This window comes from Tachyglossus aculeatus, chromosome 16 (assembly GCF_015852505.1).
Source record: "Tachyglossus aculeatus isolate mTacAcu1 chromosome 16, mTacAcu1.pri, whole genome shotgun sequence".
NCBI lineage: Eukaryota > Metazoa > Chordata > Mammalia > Monotremata > Tachyglossidae > Tachyglossus > Tachyglossus aculeatus.
Genome location: NC_052081.1, coordinates 48,373,805 through 48,400,739, shown reverse-complemented (window position 1 = coordinate 48,400,739; position 26,935 = coordinate 48,373,805). Strand labels below are relative to the sequence as shown.

The 26,935-nt window shown below is 53.7% G+C and overlaps 2 protein-coding genes across 2 annotated transcripts; one reads left to right on the top strand and one right to left on the bottom strand.

Moving 5' to 3' along the window:
* Window positions 1–1,262: 1,262 nt before the first annotated feature.
* Window positions 1,263–9,373, top strand: KDF1 (keratinocyte differentiation factor 1; the record flags this gene model as incomplete). Its single annotated transcript, XM_038758649.1, is given in 4 exon segments — window positions 1,263–1,468; window positions 1,470–1,954; window positions 7,905–7,979; window positions 8,952–9,373. Coding segments are annotated over 4 exon segments (849 nt in total), but the record flags the coding sequence as incomplete, so codon positions are not given.
* Window positions 9,374–10,226: 853 nt separating this feature from the next.
* Window positions 10,227–22,441, bottom strand: NUDC (nuclear distribution C, dynein complex regulator). Its single transcript, XM_038758114.1, has 9 exons — window positions 22,327–22,441; window positions 16,668–16,745; window positions 13,116–13,316; window positions 12,950–13,030; window positions 12,739–12,864; window positions 12,452–12,646; window positions 12,205–12,288; window positions 11,973–12,091; window positions 10,227–10,474 (listed from the first exon to the last, which is right to left on the bottom strand). Exons 1-9 carry the CDS (start codon window positions 22,405–22,407, stop codon window positions 10,423–10,425), a joined length of 1,017 nt encoding a protein of 338 aa, XP_038614042.1. The 5' UTR covers window positions 22,408–22,441; the 3' UTR covers window positions 10,227–10,422.
* Window positions 22,442–26,935: the final 4,494 nt, after the last annotated feature.

The following is a 26,935-nucleotide window of genomic DNA, read 5'->3' as shown; positions in this document are numbered from 1 at the left end:
GGCCCCTCCCCAACAACGGGCTCACGGCCTAGAAGGGGGAGACGGACGACAAGACAAAACATGTTTTGTCGTCGTCTTCTAGACTGTGAGCCCGCTGTTGGGTAGGGACCGTCCGTATATGTTGCCAACTTCGACTTCCCAAGCGCTTAGTACGGTGCTCTGCACCCAGTAAGCGCTCAATAAATACAACTGAATGAAGGAATGAATGAATATAATGGAATGAATGAAGGAATGTCTAATTTCTAACCCTTGGGTGGCCGGGGAGCGCTGGGGTAGATACAAGCTCTGTTTTCAGAGAAGCGGCGTAGCATTGTGGCCCGAGAGTCAGAAGGTCGTGGGTTCTAATCCCGGCCCTCCGCCCGCTGTGTGACCTTGGGCAAGTCACCTCGCTTCCCTGGGCCTCAGTCTCCTCGTCCGCAAAACGGGGATTGAGACGGCGAGCCCCGAGCCCCTTCCTTCCTCTCCCCCCCGTCCCCCTCTCCATCTCCCCCATCTCACCTCCTTCCCTTCCCCACAGCACCTGTATATATGTATAGATGTTTGTACATATTTATTACTCTATTTATTTTACTTGTACATAGCTATTCTATTTATTTTATTTTGTTAGTAGGTATGGTTTTGTTCTCTGTCTCCCCCTGTTAGACTGTGAGCCCACTGTTGGGTAGGGACCGTCTCTATATGTTGCCAATTTGTACTTCCCAAGCGCTTAATAAAGTGCTCTGCACATAGTAAGCGCTCAATAAATACGATTGATGATGATGACGACGGGGACCGTGTCCGACCCGATGTGCGGCTGTCCACACTTAATCAGCGCTGACGATTATCGGAGACGGAGGGTGGGAGAGCGGAGTCCCGTCCAGGTGGTCCGACCGGGGGGGACGGGGCGTGGGGCCGGTCGCGGGGCTCAAGCCTCTCTTTTTTCCCCGCAGGTCCCCCGCCCGGCGCCCGCGATGCAGTGAGGGATGCAGGGCAGGCGGCCAGGACGTCCGGCACCGGGGGAGGCCTCCCCGGAGCCCCGGCCGGGTCGCCGGCCGGGGCCGCCGCGGGCCCGGCCCGGCGACCGTCCGGCGGGCGGCGAGGCGGAGACCGTCACCTTCATCTCGGGCTCGGCGGAGGCCGCGGGCGCGGAGCGGGCGGCCTGCTGCCTCTCCCGGCCCTGGCTGTGGGGCCTCTGCAAGACGGTGTTCTGCCTCGGCCGCTGTCCGGGCTGCTACCGCCGCTGCGGGGGCTGCCTGCGCCGCTGCGGGGCCTGCCTGCCCTTGGCCGGCGGCCCCGAGGGCGGGCCGGGCCCGGGGGCCTGGGACAAGGAGCCCAACGGGGGTCCGCCGCCCCGCAGCCCGGGCCGGGCCTCCCCCGGCCAGCGGGCCGGGGAGCGGCCCAAGAAGTCGGCCGTGGGCAGCAGCTTCAGCTACCCGGACGTGAAGCTGAAGGGGATCCCCGTGTACCCCGAGCGGGGCAGCCCCCGGGCCGAGCCCGAGCCCGGCCGCCGGGAGCCCCCGGCCCGCCCCGGCAGCGGTGGCGGCGGCGGCGGCGGCTGGGGGGGCCGGGGGCGACGGCCACCGCAGCTCGGAGGAGTACTACTCCTTCCACGAGTCCGACCTGGACCTGCACGAGCTGGGCGGCGGGTCCATGTCCAGCCGCGAGATCGACGTGCTCATCTTCAAGAAGCTGACGGAGCTGTTCAGCGTCCACCAGATCGACGAGCTGGCCAAGTGCACGTCCGACACCGTCTTCCTGGAGAAGACCAACAAGATCTCGGACCTCATCAGCAGCATCACGCAGGACTACCGACTGGACGAGCAGGACGCCGAGTGCCGCCTGGTGCGGGGCATCATCCGCATCAGCACCCGCAAGAGCCGCGCCCGCCCGCCGGCCCGCGACCCCCGGGGCGGCCGCGCCGCCGCCCCCGACAGCGGCCACGAGACCATGGTGGGCTCCGTCGTCAGCCAGGACGGTAGGCGCCCCCCCCCAACCCGCCGGGGTCCTCCGCCTCCGGCTCTCCTCCTTCCCTGTAATGATAATAAGGAGGATGATGGCATTTAGTGAGCGCTTACTATGTGCCAAGCACTGTTCTAAGCGCCGGGGAGGTTACAGGGTGATCAGGTTGTCCCACGTGGGGCTCACAGTCTTCACCCCCGTTTTCCAGATGAGGGAACCGAGGCCCAGAGAACTGAAGTGACTTGCCCAAAGTCACACAGCTGACAGTTGGCGGGGCCGGGATTTGAACCCATAATAATAGTGATGATGGCGTTTGTGAAGTGCTTACTATGTGCAAAGCGCTGTTCTAAGCGCTGGGGAGGATACAAGGTGATCGGGTTGTCCCACGGGGGGCTCAGTCTTCATCCCCATCTTCCAGATGAGGGAACTGAGGCCCAGAGAAGTGAAGTGACTTGCCCAAAGGCACACAGCTGACAGTTGGCAGGGCCGGGATTGGAACCCATAATAATGATGATGATGGCATTTATGAAGTGCTTACTATGTGCAAAGCGCTGTTCTAAGCGCTGGGGAGGATACAAGGTGATCGGGTTGTCCCACGGGGGGCTCAGTCTTCATCCCTATCTTCCAGATGAGGGAACTGAGGCCCAGAGAAGTGAAGTGACTTGCCCAAAGTCACCCAGCTGACTATTGGCGGAGCCGGGATTTGAACCCATAATAATAATAATGGCATTTATTAAGTGCTTACTATGTGCGCAGCACTGTTCTAAGCACTGGGGAGGTTACAGGGTGATCAGGTTGTCCCGCGTGGGGCTCACAGTCTTCATCCCCATTTTCCAGATGAGGGAATCGAGGCCCAGAGAAGTGAAGCGACTGGCCCAAAGTCACACAGCTGACAGTTGGGCGGGGCAGGGATTTGAACCCATAATAATAATAATAATAATGGCACTTATTAAGTGCTTACTATGTGCACAGCACTGTTCTAAGCACTGGGGAGGATACAAGGTGATCAGGTTGTCCCACGGTGGGGGCTCCCAGTCTTCATCCCCATTTTCCAGATGAGGGAACCGAGGCCCAGAGAAGTGAAGCGACTTGCCCAAAGTCACACAGCTGACAGTTGGGCGGGGCCGGGATTTGAACCCATGACCTCGGACTCCGAAGCCCGGGCTCTTGACACCGAGCAACGTTGCTTGGCTGTAGTGGCCGGGACCCGGGCGGCCGGCGTCAGCCTCTGCCCGCCCAGCCAGTTGAGCGCTTACTCTGTACTGAGCACCTGGGACAGTACAAGGGATGTTCCCTGTGCCTCAGTGACCTCACCTGGACAATGGGGACGAAGACTGCGAGCCCCCCGTGGGGCAACCTGATCATCTTGCAACCTCCCCGGCGCTTACGACGGTGCTTTGCACATAGTAAGCGCTTAATAGATGCCATCGTTATTATGTTCCTTGCCCAGAGCGAGATTGGTGTAGAAAGGGTGGCTGGCACTGCCTGGGCACCCCTCACCGGGTTACCCCGATGCCCGGGGGAGGCGGGGGGTGGGCATTTGGCCAAAGAGGATGAGAATGGCGGTGCTTGCCCCCTGGACACCCACCCTCGTGGCTCGGGATCCCCCAGTGACACTCAGCACAGTCCCCGTTTTGCTCCTGGCCCTTTTTGAGATGTTTTTATGGTACTGGGGAAGCGCTTCCTCTTTCCAGACGCTCCTACCCGGTAGGCGCCCCCCGCAACCCGCCGGGGTCCTCCGCCTCCGGCTCTCCTCCTTCCCTATAATGATAATAAGGAGGATGATGGCATTTAGTGAGCGCTTACTATGTGCCAAGCACTGTTCTAAGCGCCGGGGAGGTTACAGGGTGGTCAGGGTGTCCCGCGTGGGGCTCACGGTCTTCACCCCCGTTTTCCAGATGAGGGAACCGAGGCCCAGGTAATGGGGATGCAAGGTAATGATGCTGATCCCGGTCTCTGTCCCTGGTGGGGCGCACGGTCTTAACCCCCGTTCGATGAGGGAAGCGCTTAGTACAGTGCTCTGCACACGGTAAGCGCTCAATAAATACGATTGGTGATGATGATGAGGGAACCGAGGCCTAGAGAAGTGAGGTGACGTGACCGGGGTCACGCGGCAGGCAGGTGGTGGAGCCGGGGGCCGAATCCCCGGCCCGTGCTCTACCCACTAGGCTTTTCCAGCTCCGATGCTCCGGAGCCGTGGGATTTGGGGAGCGAGGATCGTCATCATCATCGATCGTATTTATTGAGCGCTTATTGTGTGCAGAGCACTGTACTAAGCGCTTGGGAAGTCCAAGTTGGCAACATCTAGAGACATTCCCTACCCAACAGTGGGCTCACAGTCTCGTCCGCACGCCTGTGCCGAACCTCTTCCCCGAATGGATGCTTTTCCATCCCCCTGACCATCTTAATAATAATAATGATGATGATGGCATTTGTTAAGCGCTTACTATGCGCCAAGCACTGTTCTAAGCGCTGGGGAGGAGGCAAGGTGATCAGGTTGTCCCACCGGGGGGCTCCCAGTCTTCATCCCCATTTTACAGGTGAGGGAACGGAGGCCCAGAGAAGTGAAGTGACTTGCCCAAAGTCACACAGCTATTGGCGGAGCTGGGATTTGAACCCATAATAATAATAATAATAATGATGGCATTTATTAAGTGCTTACTATGTGCAAAGCGCTGTTCTAAGTGCTGGGGAGGAGGCAAGGTGATCAGGTTGTCCCACAGGGGGCTCCCAGTCTTCATCCCCATTTTCCAGGTGAGGGAACGGAGGCCCAGAGAAGTGAAGTGACTTGCCCAAAGTCACACAGCTATTGGCGGAGCCGGGATTTGAACCCATAATAATAATAATAACGATGATGATGGCATTTATTAAGTGCTTACTATGTGCAAAGCGCTGTTCTAAGCGCTGGGGAGGATACAAGGTGATCAGGTTGTCTCACGTGGGGCTCACAGTCTTCATCCCCATTTTACAGATGAGGGAATTGAGGCCTAGAGAAGTGAAGTGACTTGCCCAAATCACACAGCTGACTATTGGCAGAGCCGGTATTTGAACCCATAATAATAATAATAATAATGACGATGATGGCATTTATTAAGCGCTTACTATGTGCAAAGCGCTGTTCTAAGCGCTGGGGAGGATACAAGGTGATCAGGTTGTCCCACGGGGCGCTCAGTCTTCATCCCCATTTTCCAGATGAGGGAACTGAGGCCCAGAGAAGTGAAGTGACTTGCCCCAAGTCACACAGCTGACTATTGGCAGAGCCGGGATTTGAACCCATAATAATAAATAATAATAATGATGATGGCATTTATTAAGTGCTTACTATGTGCAAAGCTCTGTTCTGAGCGCTGGGGAGGATACAAGGTGATCAGGTTGTCCCACGGCTGGGGGGGGGGGCCTCACAGTCTTCATCCCCATTTTCCAGATGAGGGAACTGAGGCCCAGAGAAGTGACGTGACTTGCCCAAGTCACACAGCTGACTAGTGGCGGAGCTGGGATTCGAACCCATGACCTCTGACTCCCAAGCCCGGGCTCTTTCCAATGAGCCACGCTGCTTCTCTTGGCCACCACTGGGTAACTGTTGGTCTACTGTTGTAGCTACGGAGGCCATTTCCTGTTCCGGGGTGCTTTTCCCCCAGAATCAATCAATCAATCAATCGTATTTATTGAGCGCTTACTGAGTGCAGAGCACTGTACTAAGCGCTTGGGAAGTCCAAGTTGGCAACATCTAGAGACAGTCCCTACCCAACAGTGGGCTCACAGTCTAAAAGGGGGAGACAGAGAACAAAACCAAACATACTAACAAAATAAAATAAATAGAATAGATATGTACAAGTAAAATAAATAAATAAATACTATCTTCACCCCACCTCCTTCCCCTCCCCACAGCACCTGTATAGGTGTTTGTACAGATTTATTACTCTATGTTACACGTACATATTTACTATTTATTTTGTGACTGATGTGCATCTAGCTTTACTTGTATTTATTCTGACGACTTGACACCCGTCCACATGTTTTGTTTCGTTGTCTGCCTCCCCCTTCTAGACTGGGAGCCCGCTGTTGCGTAGGGACCGTCTCTCTGTGTTAATAATAATAATAAAATATAATATATAATAATAAGTCTTCATCCCCATTTTCCAGATGAGGGAACTGAGGCCCAGAGAAGTGAAGTGACTTGCCCAAAGTCACCCAGCTGACTATTGGCGGAGCCGGGATTTGAACCCATAATAATAATAATAATAATGATGATGGCATTTATTAAGCGCTTACTACGTGCAGAGCACTGTTCTGAGTGCTGGGGAATTTACAAGGTGATCAGGTTGTCCCACGGGGGGCTCACAGTCTTCATCCCCATTTTCCAGATGAGGGAACTGAGGCCCGGAGAAGTGAGGTGACTTGGCCAAAGTCACACAGCTGACGAGTGGTGGAGCCGGGATTTGAACCCATGACCTCTGACGCCAAAGCCCGGGCTTTTTCCACTGAGCCACGCTGCTGACCCAGTAGTGGCCCCCCGACCGGATCCCCGAGCCGTCCTCGGCCCGTGACCACCTACAGCGGGGACGGTGAGCGGGGGAGAGGATCGGAGCTCTCCGTCTGAGCCTGATCGTCGTGGCTCAGTGGAAAGACCCTGGGCTTTGGAGTCAGAGGCCATGGGTTCAAATTCCGGCTCCGCCACTTACTGAGGAATTGAGTACTGGTCTGGGATTAGCAGCGTGGCTCAGTGGAAAGAGCCCGGGCTTTGGAGTCCGAGGTCATGGGTTTGAATCCGAGCTCTGCCACGTGTCTGCTGTGTGACCTTGGGCAAGTCACTTCACTTCTCTGAGCCTCAGTTACCTCATCTGTAAATGGGGATTGACTGTGGGCCCCACGTGGGACAACCTGATCATGTTATATCCCCCCAGCGCTTAGAACAGTGCTTTGCACATAGTAAGCGCTTAACAAATGCCATCATTATTGTTATTATTATTATTATTGTTATTAATTATTATTATTATTATTATTATTATTAAGGAAACCTAGGCTCTAGCCCTTACTCCTTGACTGATCTTGTACTTTGGGCAAATCATTTAACCTCTTTATCCCCTGGGCCTGGAATGCCCTCCCTCTGCCCATCTGCCAAGCTAGCTCTCTTCCTCCCTTCAAGGCCCTATTGAGAGCTCACCTCCTCCAGGAGGCCTTCCCAGACTGAGCCCCTTCCTTCCTCTCCCCCTCATCCCCCTCTCCACCCCCACATCTTACCTCCTTCCCTTCCCCACAGCACCTGTATATATGGATATATGTTTGTACATATTTATTACTCTATTTATTTATTTTACTTGTACATATCTATTCTATTTATTTTATTTTGTTAATATGTTTGGTTTTGTTCTCTGTCTCCCCCTTCTAGACTGTGAGCCCACTGTTAGATAGGGACTGTCTCTAGATGTTGCCAACAGCGTGGCTCAGCGGAGAAGAGCCCGGGCTTTGGAGTCAGAGGTCATGGGTTCAAACCCCGGCTCCGCCAGTTGTCAGCTGTGTGACTTTGGGCAAGTCACTTCACTTCTCTGGGCCTCAGTTCCCTCATCTGTAAAATGGGGATTGAGACTGTGAGCCCCGTGTGGGACAACCTGATCACCTTGTAACCTCCCCAGCGCTTAGAACAGTGCTTTGCACATAGTAAGCGCTTAATAAATGCCATCATCATCATCATCAACTTGTACTTCCCAAGCACTTAGTACAGTGCTCTGCACACAGTAAGCGCTCAATAAATACGATTGATTGATTGATTTTAGCCTATGTGACTTAGGGCAAGTCCCTTCTCTGGGCCTCGGTTCCCTCACCTGTAAAATGGGGATTAAGACCGTGAGCCCCCCCGTGGGACAATCTGATCACCTTGTATCTCCCCAGCGCTTAGAACAGTGCTTGGCACATAGTAAGCGCTTAACCAATGCCACCATTGTTATTATTATCGTCTCTTTCCTCAGACCTGACGGTGCAGATATCGGAGGAGACCACGGCAGACGTGATCGCCCGGAACATGAGACCCTTCAGTGCGCCAGGTAACGGGTGGGGGGTCAACGCGGAGCAGCGGGGAGGTAATTGTGGTATCTGTTAAGCGCTGTGGCCGGGCACTGTACTAAGCACTGCCCCCAATGTCAGGCTAGGCCGGGGTGGGTGAATGAGGGGGTCCCGTGATTACTATTAGAGGAAAGTCTAGGGGTGGGGGTCTCTGCCCGGCCCAGGGCTCCCTCACTTTGGGGCTTTTTGAAGGGAGGCTTTGGTTCGGATCCCGGCTCTGCCACATGTCAGCTGTGTGATCTTGGGCAAGTCACTTCACTTCTTTGGGCCTCATCTGTAAAATGGGGCTTAAGATTGTGAGCCCCACGTGGGACAACCCGATCACCTTGTAATAACGATAATAATGGCAGTTATGAAGCGCTTCCTATGTGCAAAGCCCTGTTCTAAGCGCTGGGGAGGGAACCAGGTGATCAGGCTGTCCCACGTGGGGCTCGCAGTCTTAATCCCCAGTTTGCAGATGAGGTGACTGAGGCCCAGAGAAGTGAAGTCACTTGCCCAGAGTCACACAGCTGACAAGCGGCGGAGCCGGGATCTGAACCCATGACCTCTGACTCCAAAGCCCGGGCTCTTTCCCCTGAGCCATGCGCTTAGAACAGTGCCTTGCACATAGGAAGCGCTTAACAAATGCCATTATTATTATTATTTGGTTGGCATGGGGGGGGCGGGGGTGACAGATTTTTTTTACTCTAATTTATTTGTACATATCTATTCTATTTATTTTATTTTGTTAGTATGTTTGGTCTCTGTCTCCCCCTTTTAGACTGTGAGCCCACCGTTGGGTAGGGACTGTCTCTATATGTTGCCAATTTGTACTTCCCAAGCGCTTAGTACAGTGCTCTGCACATAGTAAGCGCTCAATAAATACGATTGATGATGATGATGATGACAGGCTGGGCCTAAGTGGAGGCAGGCCCAGTGTTGCCACGGTGACACTCCCTCCTCTCCATCCCCAGGTTTCCAGATGAGCCGCGCCTCGTCCTTCCAGGGCACGGAGACGGACTCCTCAGGGACGCCCCTGCTCCAGGGCTACTGCTAGGCCCCCGGGGCCCCACGGACCTCTTCCCCCCGGCCCTCGGCCTCTGCCTCCCTCCAGCCCCGCGACGGTGGGTGGACGGTCTGTTCTCCGCCGTCTACAGATGCCGCTTGGTGCCTTAGGGCAGCAGGGGCATCTGGAGGTTGCCCGGGCCCAGGAAGGAGAAAGCGACTTTGGGCTGGGAGGGTACGGACCTCTCCGCCCGCTGCTGGGTATGTAGCGGCCGACGGGCAGAGGCGCCAGGCTGCCTCGCCTTTCACCCTGGCACCGGGTATCTGGTCCTCGGCCCTTGCCCGCTGCTGAAGGGGCATCAGCTGACCATGGGTTGCCCTCCCATCCCGCTGGCACAGCTGCCCAGAGCTCACAGCCCCATCCCACTGGGGTGGTGGGGGGCGGCGGGGAGGGCTCGAATCTCTGGTGCCTTTTATATATGTAAATGTTTAGATTAAAATAAAACCCCTCTCTGGGTGTGCCCGTGGGGTGTGCCACGGTGGTCCGGCCCCGTCTCTCCGGTCAGGGGTCTCTGCTGCAGCGGGGAGGCTCAGAGCCACACAGGCTTCCCTGTTCCCACCGGGAAGCGGTACCGGACTGAGGAATCATCTCCGCAAGGAAGGAGTGGGGTGGGTAAGGGTACCGGATGGTCGTGGGTTCTAAATTAGAGAAGTTCGTGGCTCAGTGGAAAGAGCCTGGGCTTGGGAATCAGAGGTCATGGGTTCGAATCCCAGCTCTGCCACATGTCTGCTGTGTGATCTTGGGCAAGCCACTTAACTTCTCTGACCCTCAGTTCCCTCATCTGTAAAATGGGGATGAAGACCGTGAGCCCCTTGTGGGACATCCTGATCCCCTTGTATTCCCCCCAGCGCTTAGAACAGTGCTTTGCACGTAGTAAGCGCTTAACAAATGCCATCCTTATTATAATTCCTGCTGCGCCTCTTGTCCGCTGCGTGCACTTGTTTCATTTCTCCGGGCCTCGGTTCCCTCATCTGTAAAATGTCCGTTCCCTGCCCCTGCTCGCGTCCCGTTGGACCGGGTACTCCAGCCCCCGTGGCACCACATCCTGGGCCGGACTGGTCCCCGGGCTGGCGGCCGCCATCCGCTTTCCGCCGCTCTCCCGCCCGGCTTGCGGTGGGGCCATCCTGTCACCGCATTCCCCAGCCCTCCATCCCACCCACCCCGGGGTGGGAGAGGAGCCGGGTGAGACGAGACAAAAGTTTAATTTGGTAACAGGCAAAGGGGGATGGAGGGTCCCCAGCCGGCTGGGCCTGGGCTCCGGCCCCCCACCCTGTTTGAGGCACGGGCAGAGGCGAGGGGGCTCCCCCACATCGGATTCCCAGAGACTCGGGCACCTGGGGCCCCGCCGAGCCAGAACCCACGCGGGTGGAGGAGAGGCGTCAGTTGAATTTGGCCTTGGAGAAGTCCATCTCTGGGTGCTGCTCCATGAACCTGGGAGATGGGAGCGGGAGCGAGTAAGGCAGGCGCCAAGCCGTGGCCCGCCGGGTGCTCAGCCTGCCTTCAGTCAGTCATTCCTTCATTCATTCATTCAGTCGTATTTACTGAGCGCTTACTGCGTGCAGAGCACTGGACTAAGCGAAGTACAAGCAGCGTGGCTCAGTGGAAAAGAGCCCGGGTTTTGGAATCAGAGTTCATGGGTTAAATCCCGGCTCTGCCAATTGTCAGCTGGGTGACTTTGGGCAAGTCACTTCACTTCTCTGGGCCTCAGTTACCTCATCTGTCAAATGGGGATTAATAATAATGATGGTATTTGTTAAGCGCTTACTATGTGCAAAGCACTGTTCTAAGCGCTGGGGTGGGGGGATACAAGGTGATCAGGTTGTCCCACATGGGGCTCACAGTCTTCACCCCCCATTTTCCTTTTAGACTGTGAGCCCACTGTTGGGTAGAGACCATCTCTACATGTTGCCAACTTGTACTTCCCAAGCGCTTAGTACAGTGCTCTGCACATAGTAAGCGCTCAATAAATACGATTGATTGATTTTCCAGATGAGGGAACTGAGGCCCAGAGAAGTGGAAGTGACTTGCCCCAAGTCACACAGCTGACGATTGGCAGAGGCGGCATTTGAACCCATGACCTCTGACGCCAAAGCCCAGGCTCTTTCCACTGAGCCACGCTGCTTCCGTGAGCCCCCCGTGGGACCACCTGATCACCTTGTAACCTCCCCAGTGCTTAGAACAGTGCTTTGCACATAGTAAGCGCTTAATAAATTCCATTATTAGAGAAGCAGCGTGGCTCAGTGTCAAGAGCCCGGGCTTTGGAGTCAGAGGTCATGGGTTCAAATCCCGGCTCCGCCAATTGTCAGCTGTGTCACTCACTCAACTTCTCTGTGCCTCAGTTACCTCATCTGTAAAATGGGGATTAAGACTGTGAGCCCCCCGGGGGACAACATGGTCACCTTGAAACCTCCCCAGCGCTTAGAACAGTGCTTTGCACATAGTAAGCGCTTAAGAAATGCCATCATTATTATTATTACAAGTTGGCAACCCCCTTTCCTGTGCCCACCCTAGTCGCCGCTACCGCGGCCCCACCCGGGGGGGCCCGTGCTAGGACACAGGAGGGCGAGGAAGGCCTGTGGTCCGCACGAGACTGGGCTAAACGGCCGGCTGACCCAAGCCCGCCGGGCTTCCGCTGAAGGCGGCAGGGGCTGGCACGGCTCCTTGCCTCCTTCCTGCTCCTGTTCGGGGCGGGGCAGGGGACGAAGCGGAGGAAATCCGGAGGGGGCAAAGGGTAGAGAGGGGTGACCCGGAGTTACCTCTGTGCCACCACTGGATGCTCGGGGCGGCCTCGGGCACGGAGGCCTGGGATATCACACCCAGCTGGGCAGTAAAGCCGTAAAACCTCCCCGTTCTCGGGCGTGCCGGGTACCGGGGGGTGGCGGGCAGGGAGAGGAAGGTTCCCGGGCCCCCCCCCGGCCCCCCGACTTACTTCTTCAGGATGTCCTGCTTCTTCTGCTCATCCGAGGTGGGCAACCCCATGGACTTCTGCCGCTGGTCGTACATCATCTTCTCCACCATGCTGCGCGTCTCGCTGTCCAGGTCCGACAGCTGGGGGCGGGAAGGGAGAGGCCACTGAGGGGGCCGCCGGGAGACGGGGGGCCTCCGGCCAGGGACGCCCACCCAACCGCGGCGCAGGCTGGGCCCGCGACCCGCGCGACCACCTTTGAGTTCTCCGGGTTGATCTTCTTGGTGTTGATGTCGGGATCGGTGGCCACCAGTTTGCTCCACCACTCCATCTTGTTGATCTGCGGAGAACGGGCGGGGCTGCTTGTCGGACGCGGTCCCCGTCCCCCGCGGGGCTCCCGGTCTCAATCCCCATTTTCCAGGTGAGGTGACTGCGGCCCAGGGACGGGAAGGGACTTCCCCGAGGTCCCGGGGCGGGCGGGGGTGGCGAAGGCCTCCCCTTACCTTCTCCAGGTGCACGGTGACCACCTGGCCGTCCTCGATGAGCCAGGAACTCTCCTCCACCTTCACCTCGCCGAACAGCTCGCCGTCGATGAGCGGGCGCTGCCCCTTCAGCCCCACCCGCAGCCGCCGCCGCTGGACGTCCACCACCACGTCCTTCCCCTTCAGGCGGAAGCTCACCCCGAAGGGCACGGCCAGCTGGGTGGGGGACGGGGCGAGGAGGAAGGGGGTGAGGCCCGGGTCCGCGTGGCGACCCCCGTCCGGCCCCCCCCCCCGCCCAGTCCACTCACATCCAGCTCCGAGAGGGTCTGAGTCCAGCGATAGTCGGGGAGGTCGGCCCCGTTGCCCGCGTTGGGTTTGAGCTTCCCTTTGTCCTTCTCGTCCTCGTCCTCGTCCTCGGCGGCGTCTTTCGTCTCCTGCACGGACACGGGGGTCAGGGAGGGGCCCCCCCTTCCCCGGATTCGAAGGCCGCCCCGCTCCCGCCGGGGCGACCCCACTCGCCTGCGTGGCCGGGGAGCCGGCGCTGCCGTCGGGGGGCTGATCCGGGGCCTTTTCCGCCGCCCGCCTCTCTTCTCCTTTCCTCTGTGGGGACGGGGGGCATCAGGTCTGGCCGGGCACCGGGGGTGACCGCTCCCCCCACGCCCGGCGGCCGTCCGGCCGGTCCCACCTGGTCGATCTCCAGCTGCAGCCTCTCGGCCTCCTCGTCCGTCAGCTCCTTGATCTGGGGCCCCGGGGGCCGGGCTTCCTCGGCGAGCCGGGCGGCCCGCTGGGCCTTGTCGCGCCGCTCGGCCTCCTGGCGGGCCCGCTGCTGCTGCCGCCGGGCCTCCTGGGCCAGCTGCTGGTGGCGGCTGAACGTCTCCGTGATCAGCTGGGGGACGGGAAGCGGCGGGGCCGATGGGTGGGGGGACCGGACCCCCGCTCCGCTCTCCGGCCCCCATCCCGGCCCTCGCCCACCTCCCCCTCACTGCCCCACCGCGACGGGCAAGCAGCCTTCCCTTGTGGCCTCTCCCCCGGATCCTGCCTGCCCCCCTGCCCTGGGGAAAGCGAGGCAGAAGGGGGAAGAGGCTGGGCAGGGACCGTCTCTAGATGTTGCCAACTTGGACTTCCCAAGCACTTAGTCCAGTGCTCTGCACACAGTAAGCGCTCAATAAATACAATCGAGTTCATTCATTCATTGTGTTCTCTATCTCCCCCTTCTAGACTGTGAGCCCACTGTTGGGTAGGGACCGTCTCTAGATGTTGCCAACTTGGCCTTCCCAAGCGCTTAGTCCAGTGCTCTGCACACGGTAAGCGCTCATGAAATACAATTGAATGAATTCATTCATTCATTCATGAATTCATTGTTCTCTATCTCCCCCTTCTAGACTGTCAGCCCGCTGTTGGGTAGGGACCGTCTCTAGATGTTGCCAACTTGGACTTCCCAAGCGCTTAGTACAGTGCTCTGCACACGGTAAGCGCTCAATAAATACAATTGAATGAATGAATGAATTCATTCATTCATGAATTCACTGTTCTCTAATAATAATAATGGCATTTATTAAGCACTTACTATGCACAAAGCAGTGTTCTAAGCGCTAGGGAGGTTACAAGGTGATCAGGTTGTCCCACGGGGGGCCCACAGTCTTCATCCCCATTTTCCAGATGAGGTAGCTGAGGCCCAGAGAAGTGAACTGACTTGCCCAAAGTCACACAGCTGGCAGTTGGCGGAGGCAGCATTTGAACCCAAGACCTCTGACTCCAAAGCCGGGGCTCTTTCCACTGAGCCATGCTGCTTCTCTAAAGCAGGGCCTGACCCAGCAGGGGCTTGGGGTCACTCCTTCTAGACTGTGAGCCCACTGTTGGGTAGGGACCGTCTCTATATGTTGCCAACTTGGACTTCCCAAGCGCTTAGTACAGTGCTCTGCACACAGTAAGCGCTCAATAAATACGACGGAATTCATGAATGAATGAATGAATTCACTCATTCAATCGTATTTATTGAGCGCTTACTGTGTGCAGAGCACTGTACTAAGCGTAGTCCCTTGGGGCTGGATCGCAAACCCCGAGAACTTGAACTCAGGCCTCGTGGGACCATGAGGTTCAGACCCCCAAACCAGGCTCCTCTCGGGGAACCATTCATTCATTCATTCATTCAATCGCATTTACTGAGCGCTTACTGTGTGCAGAGCACTGCACTAAGCGCTTGGGAAGTACAAGTTGGCAACATATAGAGGCGGTCCCTACCCAACAGTGGGCTCACAGTCTAGAAGGGGGAGATAGAGAACAAAACAAGACACATTAACACAATAAATAGAATAAATATGCATAAATAAATAAATATATTAATACATTTATATATAATATAATAATATATAATAATAAAATGAATGTAAATATATAAATTATATGTTTATAAATATATATTTACTATATATTAAAGAGCCCCCCGAAGATCAGTCCCAGGCTTGTTTCCAGCCGGTTCCATTCAGAGCCCCGAGGGCATCGGGTCCTCTTCAATCAATCGTATTTACTGAGCGCCTACTGTGTGCAGAGCACTGTACTAAGCGCTTGGGAAGTACAATCAATCAATCAATTGTATTTATTGAGCACTTACTGTGTGCACAGCACTGTACTAAGCACTTGGGAAGTCCAAGCTGGCAACATATAGAGACGGTCCCTACCCAACAGTGGGCTCACGGTCTAGAGGGCTGTGCCAAGTCTTCTTGGCACCGCCCGCCTCGTCATCATCAATCGTACTTATTGAGCGCTTACCGTGTGCACAGCACTGTACTAAGCGCTTGGGAAGTACAAATTGGCAACATATAGAGACAGTCCCTACCCGACAGTGGGCTCACAGTCTAAGCCTACCCGTGCCCGAGCGGTCAGCCCGTCCGGCCCTCGGCCCCTGCCGGGGTGGGGGGCGCCGGGGGAGAGAATCCCTGCGTTGGGGCGCCCCGGACCACGTCTGCCACCTGCCCCGCGAGCCCCCCTCTAAAACAGTCAAGACCGGGGGCAACAGGGAGGGTGAACTCTTCAGGGGCCCGGGTCTCCCCCTCGCCCTTGGATCGGAAACCGCTGTGGCCGCCACCCCGGGGCTACTGGACGTCGGCTCCTCGTCAACTCGCTGAGAGCTTTGGGTGGCAGGAAGGGAGCGGTGGAGGGGGTGAGGTCGCCCCAGGGGCTGCCCGCACCCTGCCACCGGACTAGTCACCCCCTCCCTGACATCTCGCCCGCTAGCAGGAGTCCCAGCCCTCGGGCAGGGCAGGTGGGGCAGCCAGCCCCAAACTACCACGGCGACGCCGGGTGGATTGAGAAATCTGAATAAATACGATTGATTGATTGATTGATTGAGCGGGCCCCAGGGCGTGCCACACTGGGCTGGGGACTGGGCACCCCCAGCCACCAGCCCACAAGCCCTCAGTGCCCTCTCTCTCCAAAGGAGAATCATCATCATCATCAATCGTATTTACTGAGCGCTTACTGTGTGCAGAGCACTGGACTAAGCGCTTGGGAAGTACAAACCGGCAACATATAGAGACAGTCCCTACCCAACAGTGGGCTCACGGTCTAGAAGGGGGAGACAGAGAACAAAACCAAACATACTAACAAAATAAAATAAATAGAATAGATAGATACAAGTAAAATAAATAAATACAGTAATAAATCTGTACAAACATCTATACATATATACAGGTGCTGTGGGGAAGGGAAGGAGGTAAGATGGGGGATGGAGGGGGGAATGGGCCTCCTCCTCCTCCCACCCCGTTACTTCCAGCTGCCCCCTGGCCTCAGCATCGCAGGGTAAGGGCCAAGGCTGGGGAGGAGGGGCACACCCAATGCCCCAGACAAGCTCTGATAAAAGCACGACACGTCTCACTTCCTTCTCCAAGTCTCCAAGTCCGTCCGGGGGGCCAAGGGCCCAGGGCAGGGCCCCAGCGGGCAGGCCTCTTCCAGCGGCCACCGTGGCTCAGGATGAGGGGTCGGCCGGGCCTCAGACTATGGGGGTCTGGAGGCATCCCTCAGATGCCCCCCGGGTGGGCAGGACGTGACCGTCGTGGCGGTGAGGGCTCTGCCCGCCCCCGCTCCCCCTGGACTGCCCCACGTGCCAGGGGTGGCGGTGCCACCGAGGCGGGTCCGGGCCGATTGGGATTGGCAGGGGCAAGGCCGGCTGGGGGCACGGGGTGCCCTAGCTGGGTTGCCGGGGAGGGGGGAGTGGAGCGCGGTGTGCCACCGCCCTTACCTTCTCGGCCACCCCATCCTCGCCGCCGACGAAGAAGTCGGTTTTACGCCGCAGGAAGCTGAAGAAGGTGTTGACGAGCTGGGAGAGATGATAATAATAATGACGGTGGCATTTATGAAGCGCTTCCTATGTGCAAAGCACTGTTCGACGCGCTGGGGAGGTTACAAGGTGATCGGGTTGTCCCACGGGGGGCTCACGGTCTTCATCCCCATTTCCCAGATGGGGCAACTGAGGCCCGGAGACTCGCCCGAAGTCACCCGGCTGACAAGCGGCGGAGCCGGGATTTGAACCCATGACCTCTGACTCCGGAGCCCGGGCTCTTTCCACTGAGCCCCGCTGCTGGGGCTGGCTCAGTTGGCTGGGTCGCCACGGGGACCGCCGGGAAGGGCCCGAAAACGGGGGCTTGGGGCCTTCCGCGCCCCACAGGGCATCATCATCATCATCAATCGTATTTATTGAGCGCTTACTGTGTGCAGAGCACTGTACTAAGCGCTTGGGAAGTCCAAGTTGGCAACATCTAGAGACAGTCCCTACCCAACAGTGGGCTCACAGTCTAAAAGGGGGAGAGCAATCAATCAATCAATCAATCGTATTTATTGAGCTCTTACTGTGTGCAGAGCACTGTACTAAGCGCTTGGGAAGTCCAAGTTGGCAACATCTAGAGACAGTCCCTACCCAACAGTGGGCTCACAGTCTAAAAGGGGGAGACAGAGAACAAAACCAAACGTACTAACAAAATAAAATAAATAGAATAGATATGTACAAGTAAAATAAATAGAGTAATAAATACGTACAAACATATATACTGTACTAAGCGCGAGGGAAAGTACCACACAACAATAAACAGTGACATTCCCTGCCCATAACAAGCTCACGCATGGGGCTCAGTCTTAATCCTCTTTTTACAGATGAAGTAACTGAGGCACAGACAAGATAAGGGGCCTGCCCAAGGTCTCCCGGCAACCAAGTGGCAGAGGCGGGATTCGAACCCTTCGGCATCGCCCCGATTTGCTCCCTTTATTCACCCCCCCGATCCTGTGAGCCCCACGCGGGCCTGGATCCAGCCCGATTTGCCTGTATAATAATAATGACGGCATTGTTAAGCGCTCACTATGTGCAAAGCACTAAGCGCCGGGAGGGACACAAAGTGATGCGGCTGTCCCACGTGGGGCTCACGCTCTTCATCCCCATTTTACAGATGAGAGAACTGAGGCCCAGAGAGCAGTAATAATAATGATGGTATTTGTTAAGCGCTTACTAAGTGCAAAGCACTGTTCGAAGCGCTGGGGAGGATACAAGGCAATCAGGTTATTCCACAGGGGGCTCACAGTCTTCATAGTACAGCGCTCTGCACACAGTAAGCGCTCAATAAATACGACTGAATGAATGAATGAATCCCCATTTTACGGATGAGGGAACTGAGGCGCAGAGAAGTGAAGTGACTTGCCCAAAGTCACCCAGCTGACAAGCGGCGGAGCCGGGATTTGAACCCATGACCTCAGACTCCAAAGCCCGGGCTCTTTCCACTGCGCCACGCTGCTTCCCTAAGTGAAGTGAAACCAGCGCTTAGTATACTGCCTGGCACCTAGTATGTGCTTAATAATTATTATTATTAATCCCATGCTACAGATGAGGAAACTGAGGCCCAGAGAATAGTAATAATGATGGTATTTGTTCAGCGCTTACTATGTGCAAAGCACTGTTCTAAGCGCTGGGGAGGATACAAGGTAATCAGGTTGTCCCACAGGGGGCTCACAGTCTTCATCCCCATTTTACAGATGAGGGAACTGAGGCGCAGAGAAGTGAAGTGACTTGCCCAAAGTCACCCGGCTGACAAGCGGCGGAGCCGGGATTTGAACCCATGACCTCAGACTCCAAAGCCCGGGCTCTTTCCACTGAGCCACGCTGCTTCCCAAAGTGAAGTGAAACCAGCGCTTAGAATATTGCCTGGCACCTAGTATGTGCTTAATAATAATTATTATTATTATTAATCCCATACTACAGATGAGGAAACTGAGGCCCAGAGAATAGTAATAATAATGATGGTATTTGTTCAGCGCTTACTATGTGCAAAGCACTGTTCTAAGCGCTGGGGAGGATACAAGGTAATCAGGTTGTCCCACAGGGGGCTCACAGTCTTCAACCCCATTTTACAGATGAGGGAACTGAGGCGCAGAGAAGTGAAGTGACTTGCCCAAGGTCACCCAGCTGATAAGCGGCGGAGCCGGGATTTGAACCCACGACCTCAGACTCCAAAGCCCGGGCTCTTTCCACTGAGCCACGCTGCTTCCCTAAGTGAAGTGAAACCAGCGCTTAGTATATTGCCTGGCACCTAGTAAGCGCTTAATAATAATAATTATTATTATTAATGCTATATTACAGATGAGGAAACTGAGGCCCAGAGAAGTGCCCAAGGCCCCATAGCAGACAAGCGGTGGGGCAGGGATTAGAACCCAAGGCCCCATAGCAGACAAGCGGTGGGGCAGGGATTAGAACCCACATCCTCATTCATTCGATCGTACTTATTAAGCGTTTCCGGGTGCAGAGCACTGTACTAAGCGCTCTGACTGCTCTACCCACCCCGGGAAGCGCTCAATACGTCCCAGTGCTGGGTGGATTGGGGAGGTCGGTACGGGGCGGCGGAGGCCCCGGAGCACGTGCCCCACGAGGTCCCGCTACCCACCGGTTGGAGAAGCAGTGTGGCTCAGTGGAAAGAGCCCAGGCTTGGGAGTCAGAGGTCCTGGGTTCTAATCCAGCTCCTCCACTTGTCGTCTTGGGCAAGCCACTTCACTTGTCTGGGCCTCAGTTCCCTCACCTGGACAACGGGGATGACGACTGGGAGCCCCACGGGGGACAACCTGATCACCTTGCATCCTCCCCAGAGCTTAGAACAGGGCTTGGCACACAGTAAGGGCTTAATAAATGCCATCACTATTATTCTTCTCTGTGCCTCAGTTCCCTCATCTGTAAAATGGGGATGAAGACTGTGAGCCCCGCGTGGGACAACCTGATCACCTTGTATCCTCCCCAGAGCTTAGAACAGTGCTTTGCACATGGTAAGGGCTTAACAAATGCCATCATTATGATTATTCCCCGTGCCTCATCTGTAAAATGGGGATGAAGGCTGTGAGCCCCGCGTGGGACAACCTCATCACCTTGCATCCCCGCCAGCGCTTAGAATAGTGCTTGGCACCTAGTAATGATGGCATTTGTTAAGCGCTTACTATGTGCAAAGCACTGCTCTAAGCGCTGGGGGGGATACAATGTGATCAAGTTGTCCCACATGGTGCTCACAGTCTTAATTCCCATTTTTACAGATGAGGTAACTGAGGCTCAGAGAAGTTAAGTGACTTGCCCAAGGTCATACAGCAGACTTGTGGTGGAGCCGGCATTCGAACCCATGACCTCTGACTCCAAAGCCCGGGCTCTTTCCACTGAGCCACGCTAAGCCTAGTAAGCGCTTAATAAACGCCATCATTATGATTATTCTCCGTTGCACATCGTAAGGGCTTAATAAATACCATCATTATGATTATTCTCCGTTGCAATCAATCGTATTTATTGAGCGCTTACTGTGTGCAGAGCACTGTACTAAGCGCTTGGGAAGTCCAAGTTGGCAACATATAGAGACAGTCCCCACCCAACAGTGGGCTCACAGTCTAAAAGGGGGAGACAGAGAACAAAACCAAACATACTAACAAAATAAAATAAATGGAATAGATATGAACAAGAAAAATAAGTAAATAGAGTAATAAATCTGTACAAACATATATCCCTATATACAGGTGCTGTGGGGAAGGGAAGGAGGTAAGATGGGGGGATGGAGAGGGGGACGAGGGGGAGAGGAAGGAAGGGGCTCAGTCTGGGGCGGCCTCCTGGAGGAGGTGAGCTCTCAGTAGGGCTTTGAAGGGAGGAAGAGAGCTAGCCCCAGTGTTTAGAACAGTGTTGGGCACATAGTAAGGGCTTAATAAATGCCATCATTATGATTATTCTCCGTTGCACATAGTAAAGGCTTAATAAATGCCATCATTATGATTATTCCCCGTGCCTCATCTGTAAAATGGGGATGAAGGCCGGGAGCCCCGCGTGGGACAACCTCATCACCTTGCATCCCCGCTGCGCTTAGAACAGTGCTTGGCACCTAGTAAGCGCTTAATAAACGCCATCATTATGATTATTCTCCGTTGCACATAGTAAGGGCTTAATAAATGCCATCATTATGATTATTCTCCGTTGTACATAGTAAGGGCTTAATAAATGCCACCATTATACTTGTATACTTGCATACTTGCACTTCCCAAGCGCTTAGTACAGTACTCTGCACACAGTAAGCACTCAATAAATACGATTGAATGAATGACAACCTGATCACCTTGTATCCCCCCAGCGCTTAGAACAGTGCGTTGCACATAGTAAGCGCTCAACAAATGCTATTATTATTCATTATCATCATCAATCGTATTTATTGAGCGCTTACTGTGTGCAGAGCACTGTACTAAGCGCTTGGGAAGTACAAGTTGGCAACATATAGAGACAGTCCCTACCCAACAGTGGGCTCACAGTCTAAAAGCAGCGTGGCTCAGTGGAAAGAGCCCGGGCTTTGGAGTCAGAGGTCATGGGTTCGAATCCCGACTCCACCACATGTCTGCTGTGTGATCTTGGGCAAGTCACTTAACTTCTCTCGGCCCCAGTTACCTCATCTGGAAAATGGGGATGAAGACTGTGAGCCCCACGTGGGACAACCTGATCACCCTGTATCCTCCCCAGTGCTTAGAACAGTGCTTTGCACATAGTGAGCGCTTAACAAATGCCACTTATTATTATTATTATTATTATTATAAAAGAGGGAGACAGAGCCATTTTATTATTCCCCGTGCCTCATCTGTAAATGAGGATGAAGGCCGTGGGCCCCGCGTGGGACAACCTCATCACCTTGCATCCCCGCTAGCGCTTGGAACAGTGCTTGGCACGTAGTAGGCGCTTAACAAATCATCATCATCATCAATCATATTTATTGAGCGCTTACTATGTGCAGAGCACTGTACTACGCGCTTGGGAAGTACAAATTGGCAACATATAGAGACAGTCCCTACCCAACAGTGGGCTCACAGTCTAAAAGGGGGAGACAGAGAACAAAACCAAACATACTAACAAAATAAAATAAATAGAATAGATATGTACAAATAAATTAGAGTAAAAAAAATATGTACAAACATATATCCATATATACAGGTGCTGTGGGGAAGGGAGGGAAGATAGGGGGATGGAGAGGGGGACGAGGGGGAGACGAGGGAAGGGGCTCAGTCTGGGAAGGCCTCCTGGAGGAGGTGAGCTCTCAGCAGGGCCTTGAAGGGATGAAGAGAGAGAACAAATGCCATCATTAGTATGATGATATGTATATATGTTTGTACATATTTATTACTCTATTTATTTATTTATTTTACTTGTACATATCTACCCTATTTATTTTATTTGGTTAGTATGTTTGGTTTTGTTCTCTGTCTCCCCCTTTTAGACTGTGAGCCCACTGTTGGGGAGGGGCTGTCTCTAGATGTTGCCAACTTGTACTTCCCAAGCGCTTAGTACAGTGCTCTGCACACAGTAAGCGCTCAATAAATACGATTGATGATGATGAGATTGAGATGATGATGATGATTACCTCCTGGACGCCGCCCTCGTGCTGCTGGGCCATGGCCAGCAGCATGCCGTCGAAGCGCTCCTCCTCCTGCTCCGCGCCCATGGCTTCGGCGGCCCAGTCCGGTCTGACCTTTGACCCCTGACCCCTGACCCCTGACACGCGCTCCCCGCCCCCCGGGCCCCAACGGCTCCCGCCGGCCTCCTCCTTCCGCAGCCGGCCGGGCAACGCGCATGCGCCGCGCCGTCCGCCAATGGCGCGCCAGGACCCCGCCCGCTCCCGCCGGTGATTGGCCAGCGGCGGCGACCAATCGGCGCGCGCGAGGCGGGAGAACGCCGCTTGGGCACTGAGGCGGCCGTTGCTAGGGTTACCGGGGCCCTCTCTGGAGCCTTCCAGAAAACTCCAGGCCCGAAGGGTAGCCTGAGGGGCAACAGGGCAAACCCCCTCCTCCCAATCTCACGGGATAACAATCAATCAATCAATCAAAAGTATTTATTGAGTGCTTACTGTGTGCAGAGCACTGCACTAAGCGCTTGAGAAGTCCAAGTTGGCAACATATGGAGACAGTCCCTACCCAACAGTGGGCTCACAGTCTAAAAGGGGGCGACGGAGAATCAATCAATCAAGCGCTTACTGTGTGCACAGCACTGTACTAAGCGCTTGGGAAGTCCAAGTTGGCAACATATAGAGACAGTCCCTACCCAACAGTGGGCTCACAGTCTAAAAGGGGGAGACGGAGAATCAATCAATCAATCAATCGTATTTATTGAGCGCTTACTGTGTGCACAGCACTGTACTAAGCGCTTGGGAAGTCCAAGTTGGCAACATCTAGAGACAGTCCCTACCCAACAGTGGGCTCACAGTCTAAAAGGGGGAGACGGAGAACTAAACCAAACATACTAACAAAATAAAATAAATAGAATAGATATGTACAAGTGAAATAAATAGAGTAATAAATATGTACAAACATATATACAGGTGCTGTGGGGAAGGGAAGGAGGTTAAGATGGGGGGGATGGAGAGGGGGACGAGGGGAAGAGGAAGGAAGGGGCTCAGTCTAGGAAGGCCTCCTGGAGGAGGTGAGCTCTCAGTAGGGCCTATAACAACAATTATAATCATAATAATGATGGTATTTGTTAAGCCCTTCCAGAAAACTCCAGGCCCGAAGGGCAGCCTGAGGGGCAAGAGGGCAACCCCCTCCCCACAATCTGACGAGATAACAACAATTATAATCGTAATAATGATGGTATTTGTTAAGCCCTTCCAGAAAACTCCAGGCCCGATGGGCAGCCTGAGGGGCAAGAGGGCAAACCCCTTCCCCACAATGTGATGGGATAACAACAGTTATAATCATAATAATGATGGTATTTGTTAAGCCCTTCCAGAAAACTCCAGGCCTGAGGGGCAAGAGGGCAAACCCCCTCCTCACAATCTGACGGGATAACAACAATTATAATCATAATAATGATGGTATTTGTTAAGCCCTTCCAGAAAACTCCAGGCCCGAAGGGCAGCCTGAGGGGCAAGAGGGCAAACCCCCTCCTCACAATCTGACGGGATAACAATTCATTCATTCATTCATTCATTCATTCAATTGTATTTATTGAGCACTTACTGTGTGCAGAGCACTGTACTAAGCGCTTGAGAAGTCCAAGTTGGCAACATACAGAGATGGTCCGTTCCTAACAGTGGGCTCACAGTCTAGAAGGTGGGCTCACAATTGTAATCATAATAATGATGGTATTTGTTAAGCCTTTCCAGAAAACTCCAGGCCCGAAGGAGAGCCTGAGGGGCAAGAGGGCAAACCCCCTCCCCACAATCTGACAGGATAACAACAATTATAATCATAATAATGATGGTATTTGTTAAGCCTTTCCAGAAAACTCCAGGCCCGAAGGAGAGCCTGATGGGCAAGAGGGCAAACCCCCTCATCCCCCTCTCCATCCGCCCCCCCGTCTTACCTCCTTCCCTTCCCCACAGCACCTGTATATATGTATATATGTTTGTACATACTTATTACTCTATTTATTTTACTTGTACATATCTAATCTATTTATTTTATTTTGTTAATATGTTTGGTTTTGTTCTCTGTCTCCCCCTTCTAGACTGTGAGCCCACTGTTGGGTAGGGACTGTCTCTATATGTTGCCAACTCGGACTTCCCAAGCGCTTAGTACAGTGCTCTGCACACAGTAAGCGCTCAATAAATATGATGGATTGATTGATTAAGCCTTTCCAGAAAACTCCAGGCCCAAAGGGCAGCCTGAGGGGCAAGAGGGCAAACCCCCTCCTCACAATCTGATGGGATAATAATAATAATAGTAATGATGGCATTTGTTAAGCACTTACTGTGTGCAAAGCACTGTTCTAAGCGCTGGGGAGGATACAAGGTGATCAGGTTGTCCCACGTGGGGCTCACAGTCTTAATCCCCGTTTTACAGATGAGGTAACTGAGGCCCAGAGAAGTGAAGTGACTTACCCAAAGTCACACAGCCGACAAGTGGCGGAGCCGGAATTTGAACCAATGACCTCTGACTCCAGAGCCCATGCTCTTTCCACTGAGCCACGCTGCTTCCCCACAATTATAATCATAATAATGATGGTATTTGTTAAGCGCTTACTATGTGCTGTTGGGTCAGTCACTTTTAGAACAGTGCTTTGCACATAGTAAGCGCTTAACAAATGCCATCGTTATTATTCACTTCTCTGGGCCTCAGTTCCCTCATCTGGAAAATGGGGATGAAGACCGTGAGCCCCGTGTGGGACAACCTGATCACCTTGTATCCCCCCCCCCCCCAGCACTTAGAACAGTGCTTTGCACATAGTAAGGGCTTAATAAATGCCATCATTATTATTATTCTCAGTGCTTAGTTCCCTCATCTGTAAAATAATAATAATAATGGCATTTATTAAGCCCTTACTATGTGCAAAGCACTGTTCTAAGCACTGGGGAGGTTACAAGGTGATCAGGTTGTCCCACGGGGGGCTCACAGTCTTCATCCCCATTTTACAGATGAGGGAACTGAGACCCAGAGAATAATAATAATAATAATTTTGGTATTTGTTAAATGCTTACTACGTGCCAAGCACTGTTCTAAGCACTAGGGAGGTTACAAGGTGATCGGGTTGTCCCACGGGGGGCTCACAGTCTTCATCCCCGTTTTACAGATGAGGGAACTGAGGCCCGGAGAAGTGAAGTGACTTGCCCAAAGTCACACAGCTGACAAGTGGCGGGGCCGGGATTTGAACCCATGACCTCTGACCCCAAAGCCCGGGCTCTTTCCACTGAGCCACGCTGCTTCTTAGAACAGTGCTCAGTGCTTAGAACAGTGCTTGGCACGTAGTAAGGGCTTAATAAATGCCATCATTATTATGCTCCATGCCTCATTTACCTCATCTGTAAAATGGGGATTAAAGTGTGAGCCCCATGTGGGACAACCTGATTACCCTGTTTCTATCCCAGCGCTTAGAACGGTGCTTGGCACATAGTAAGTGCTTAACAAATACCATTATTATTATTATTATTATTATTATTATTATTATTACTAGAGAGCGAGAGAGAGCGCAAGGTGTAAAGGAATTTCATATTACTTGAGAAGCAGCCTGGCTTAGTGGATAGAGCACACACCTGGGAGTCAGAAGGTCATCAATCAATCAATCAATCAATCAATCGCATTTATTGAGCGCTTACTGTGTGCAGAGCACTGTACTAAGCGCTTGGGAAGTACAAGTTGGCAACATATAGAGACAGTCCCTACCCAACAGTGGGCTCACAGTCTAAAAGGGGGAGACAGAGAACAAAGAACAAAACCAAACATACTAACAAAATAAAATAGAATAGATATGTCATGGGTTCTAATCCATGTGTCTGCTGTGTGACCTTGGGCCAGTCACTTCACTCCTCTGTGCCCTCATCCGTAAGATGGGGCCTGAGACCGTGAGCCCCACGTGGGACAGGGATTGTGTCCAGCCCGATTTGCTTGTATCCACCTCAGCGCTTAGAACAGTGCCTGGCACATAGTAAGCGCTAAACAAGTTCCACAATCATAATGATAGTTTTATATATTTATATAATTGATTTATTATTATTTTCCAGGTGTTCTTAAGAGGATCCTAATTGATAACATGCCATTTTGTGGGGAAACCTAATACTACTGGTGGCGTTTGTTAAGTGCTCAGTCTGGGAAGACCCCTTGGAGGAAGTGAGCTCTCGATAGGGCTTTGAAGGGATGCACATCATTGACAAAATAAATCAAAGAGAAAATATGCCCAAGTAAAACAAATTGAGTAATAAATCGGTACAAACATCTATACGGGTGCTGTGGGGAGGGGAAGGAGGTAGGGCGGGAGGATGGCGAGGGGGAGAGGAAAAAGGGGGCTCAGTCTGGGAAGGCCTCCTGGAGGAGGTGAGCTCTCAATAGGGTTTTGAAGGGAGGATGTCCAAGCCGGGTGTCCAACCCCATTTGCTCATATCCACCCCAGTGTAGTAAGCATTCAACAAATACCACAATTATTATTATTAATATTATTATGGTTTACAGTGCACTTTACAGAGTACAGTGCTCTGCACACAGTAAGCTCTCAATAAATACGATTGATTGATTATTATTCCCAGACTGAGCCCCCTCCTTCCT

Bases quoted from the DNA above. Each gene is read 5' to 3' on its own strand.
- NUDC (XM_038758114.1), bottom strand. From the start codon at position 22,407: ATGGGCGCGGAGCAGGAGGAGGAGCGCTTCGACGGCATGCTGCTGGCC. The intron at 13,031-13,115 runs GTGGGACCGGCC...CCGTCCCCACAG, and splicing joins TGCAGCTGGAGATCGACCAG to AGGAAAGGAGAAGAGAGGCG. The intron at 12,865-12,949 runs GCGAGTGGGGTC...GTGTCCGTGCAG, and splicing joins CCGGCTCCCCGGCCACGCAG to GAGACGAAAGACGCCGCCGA.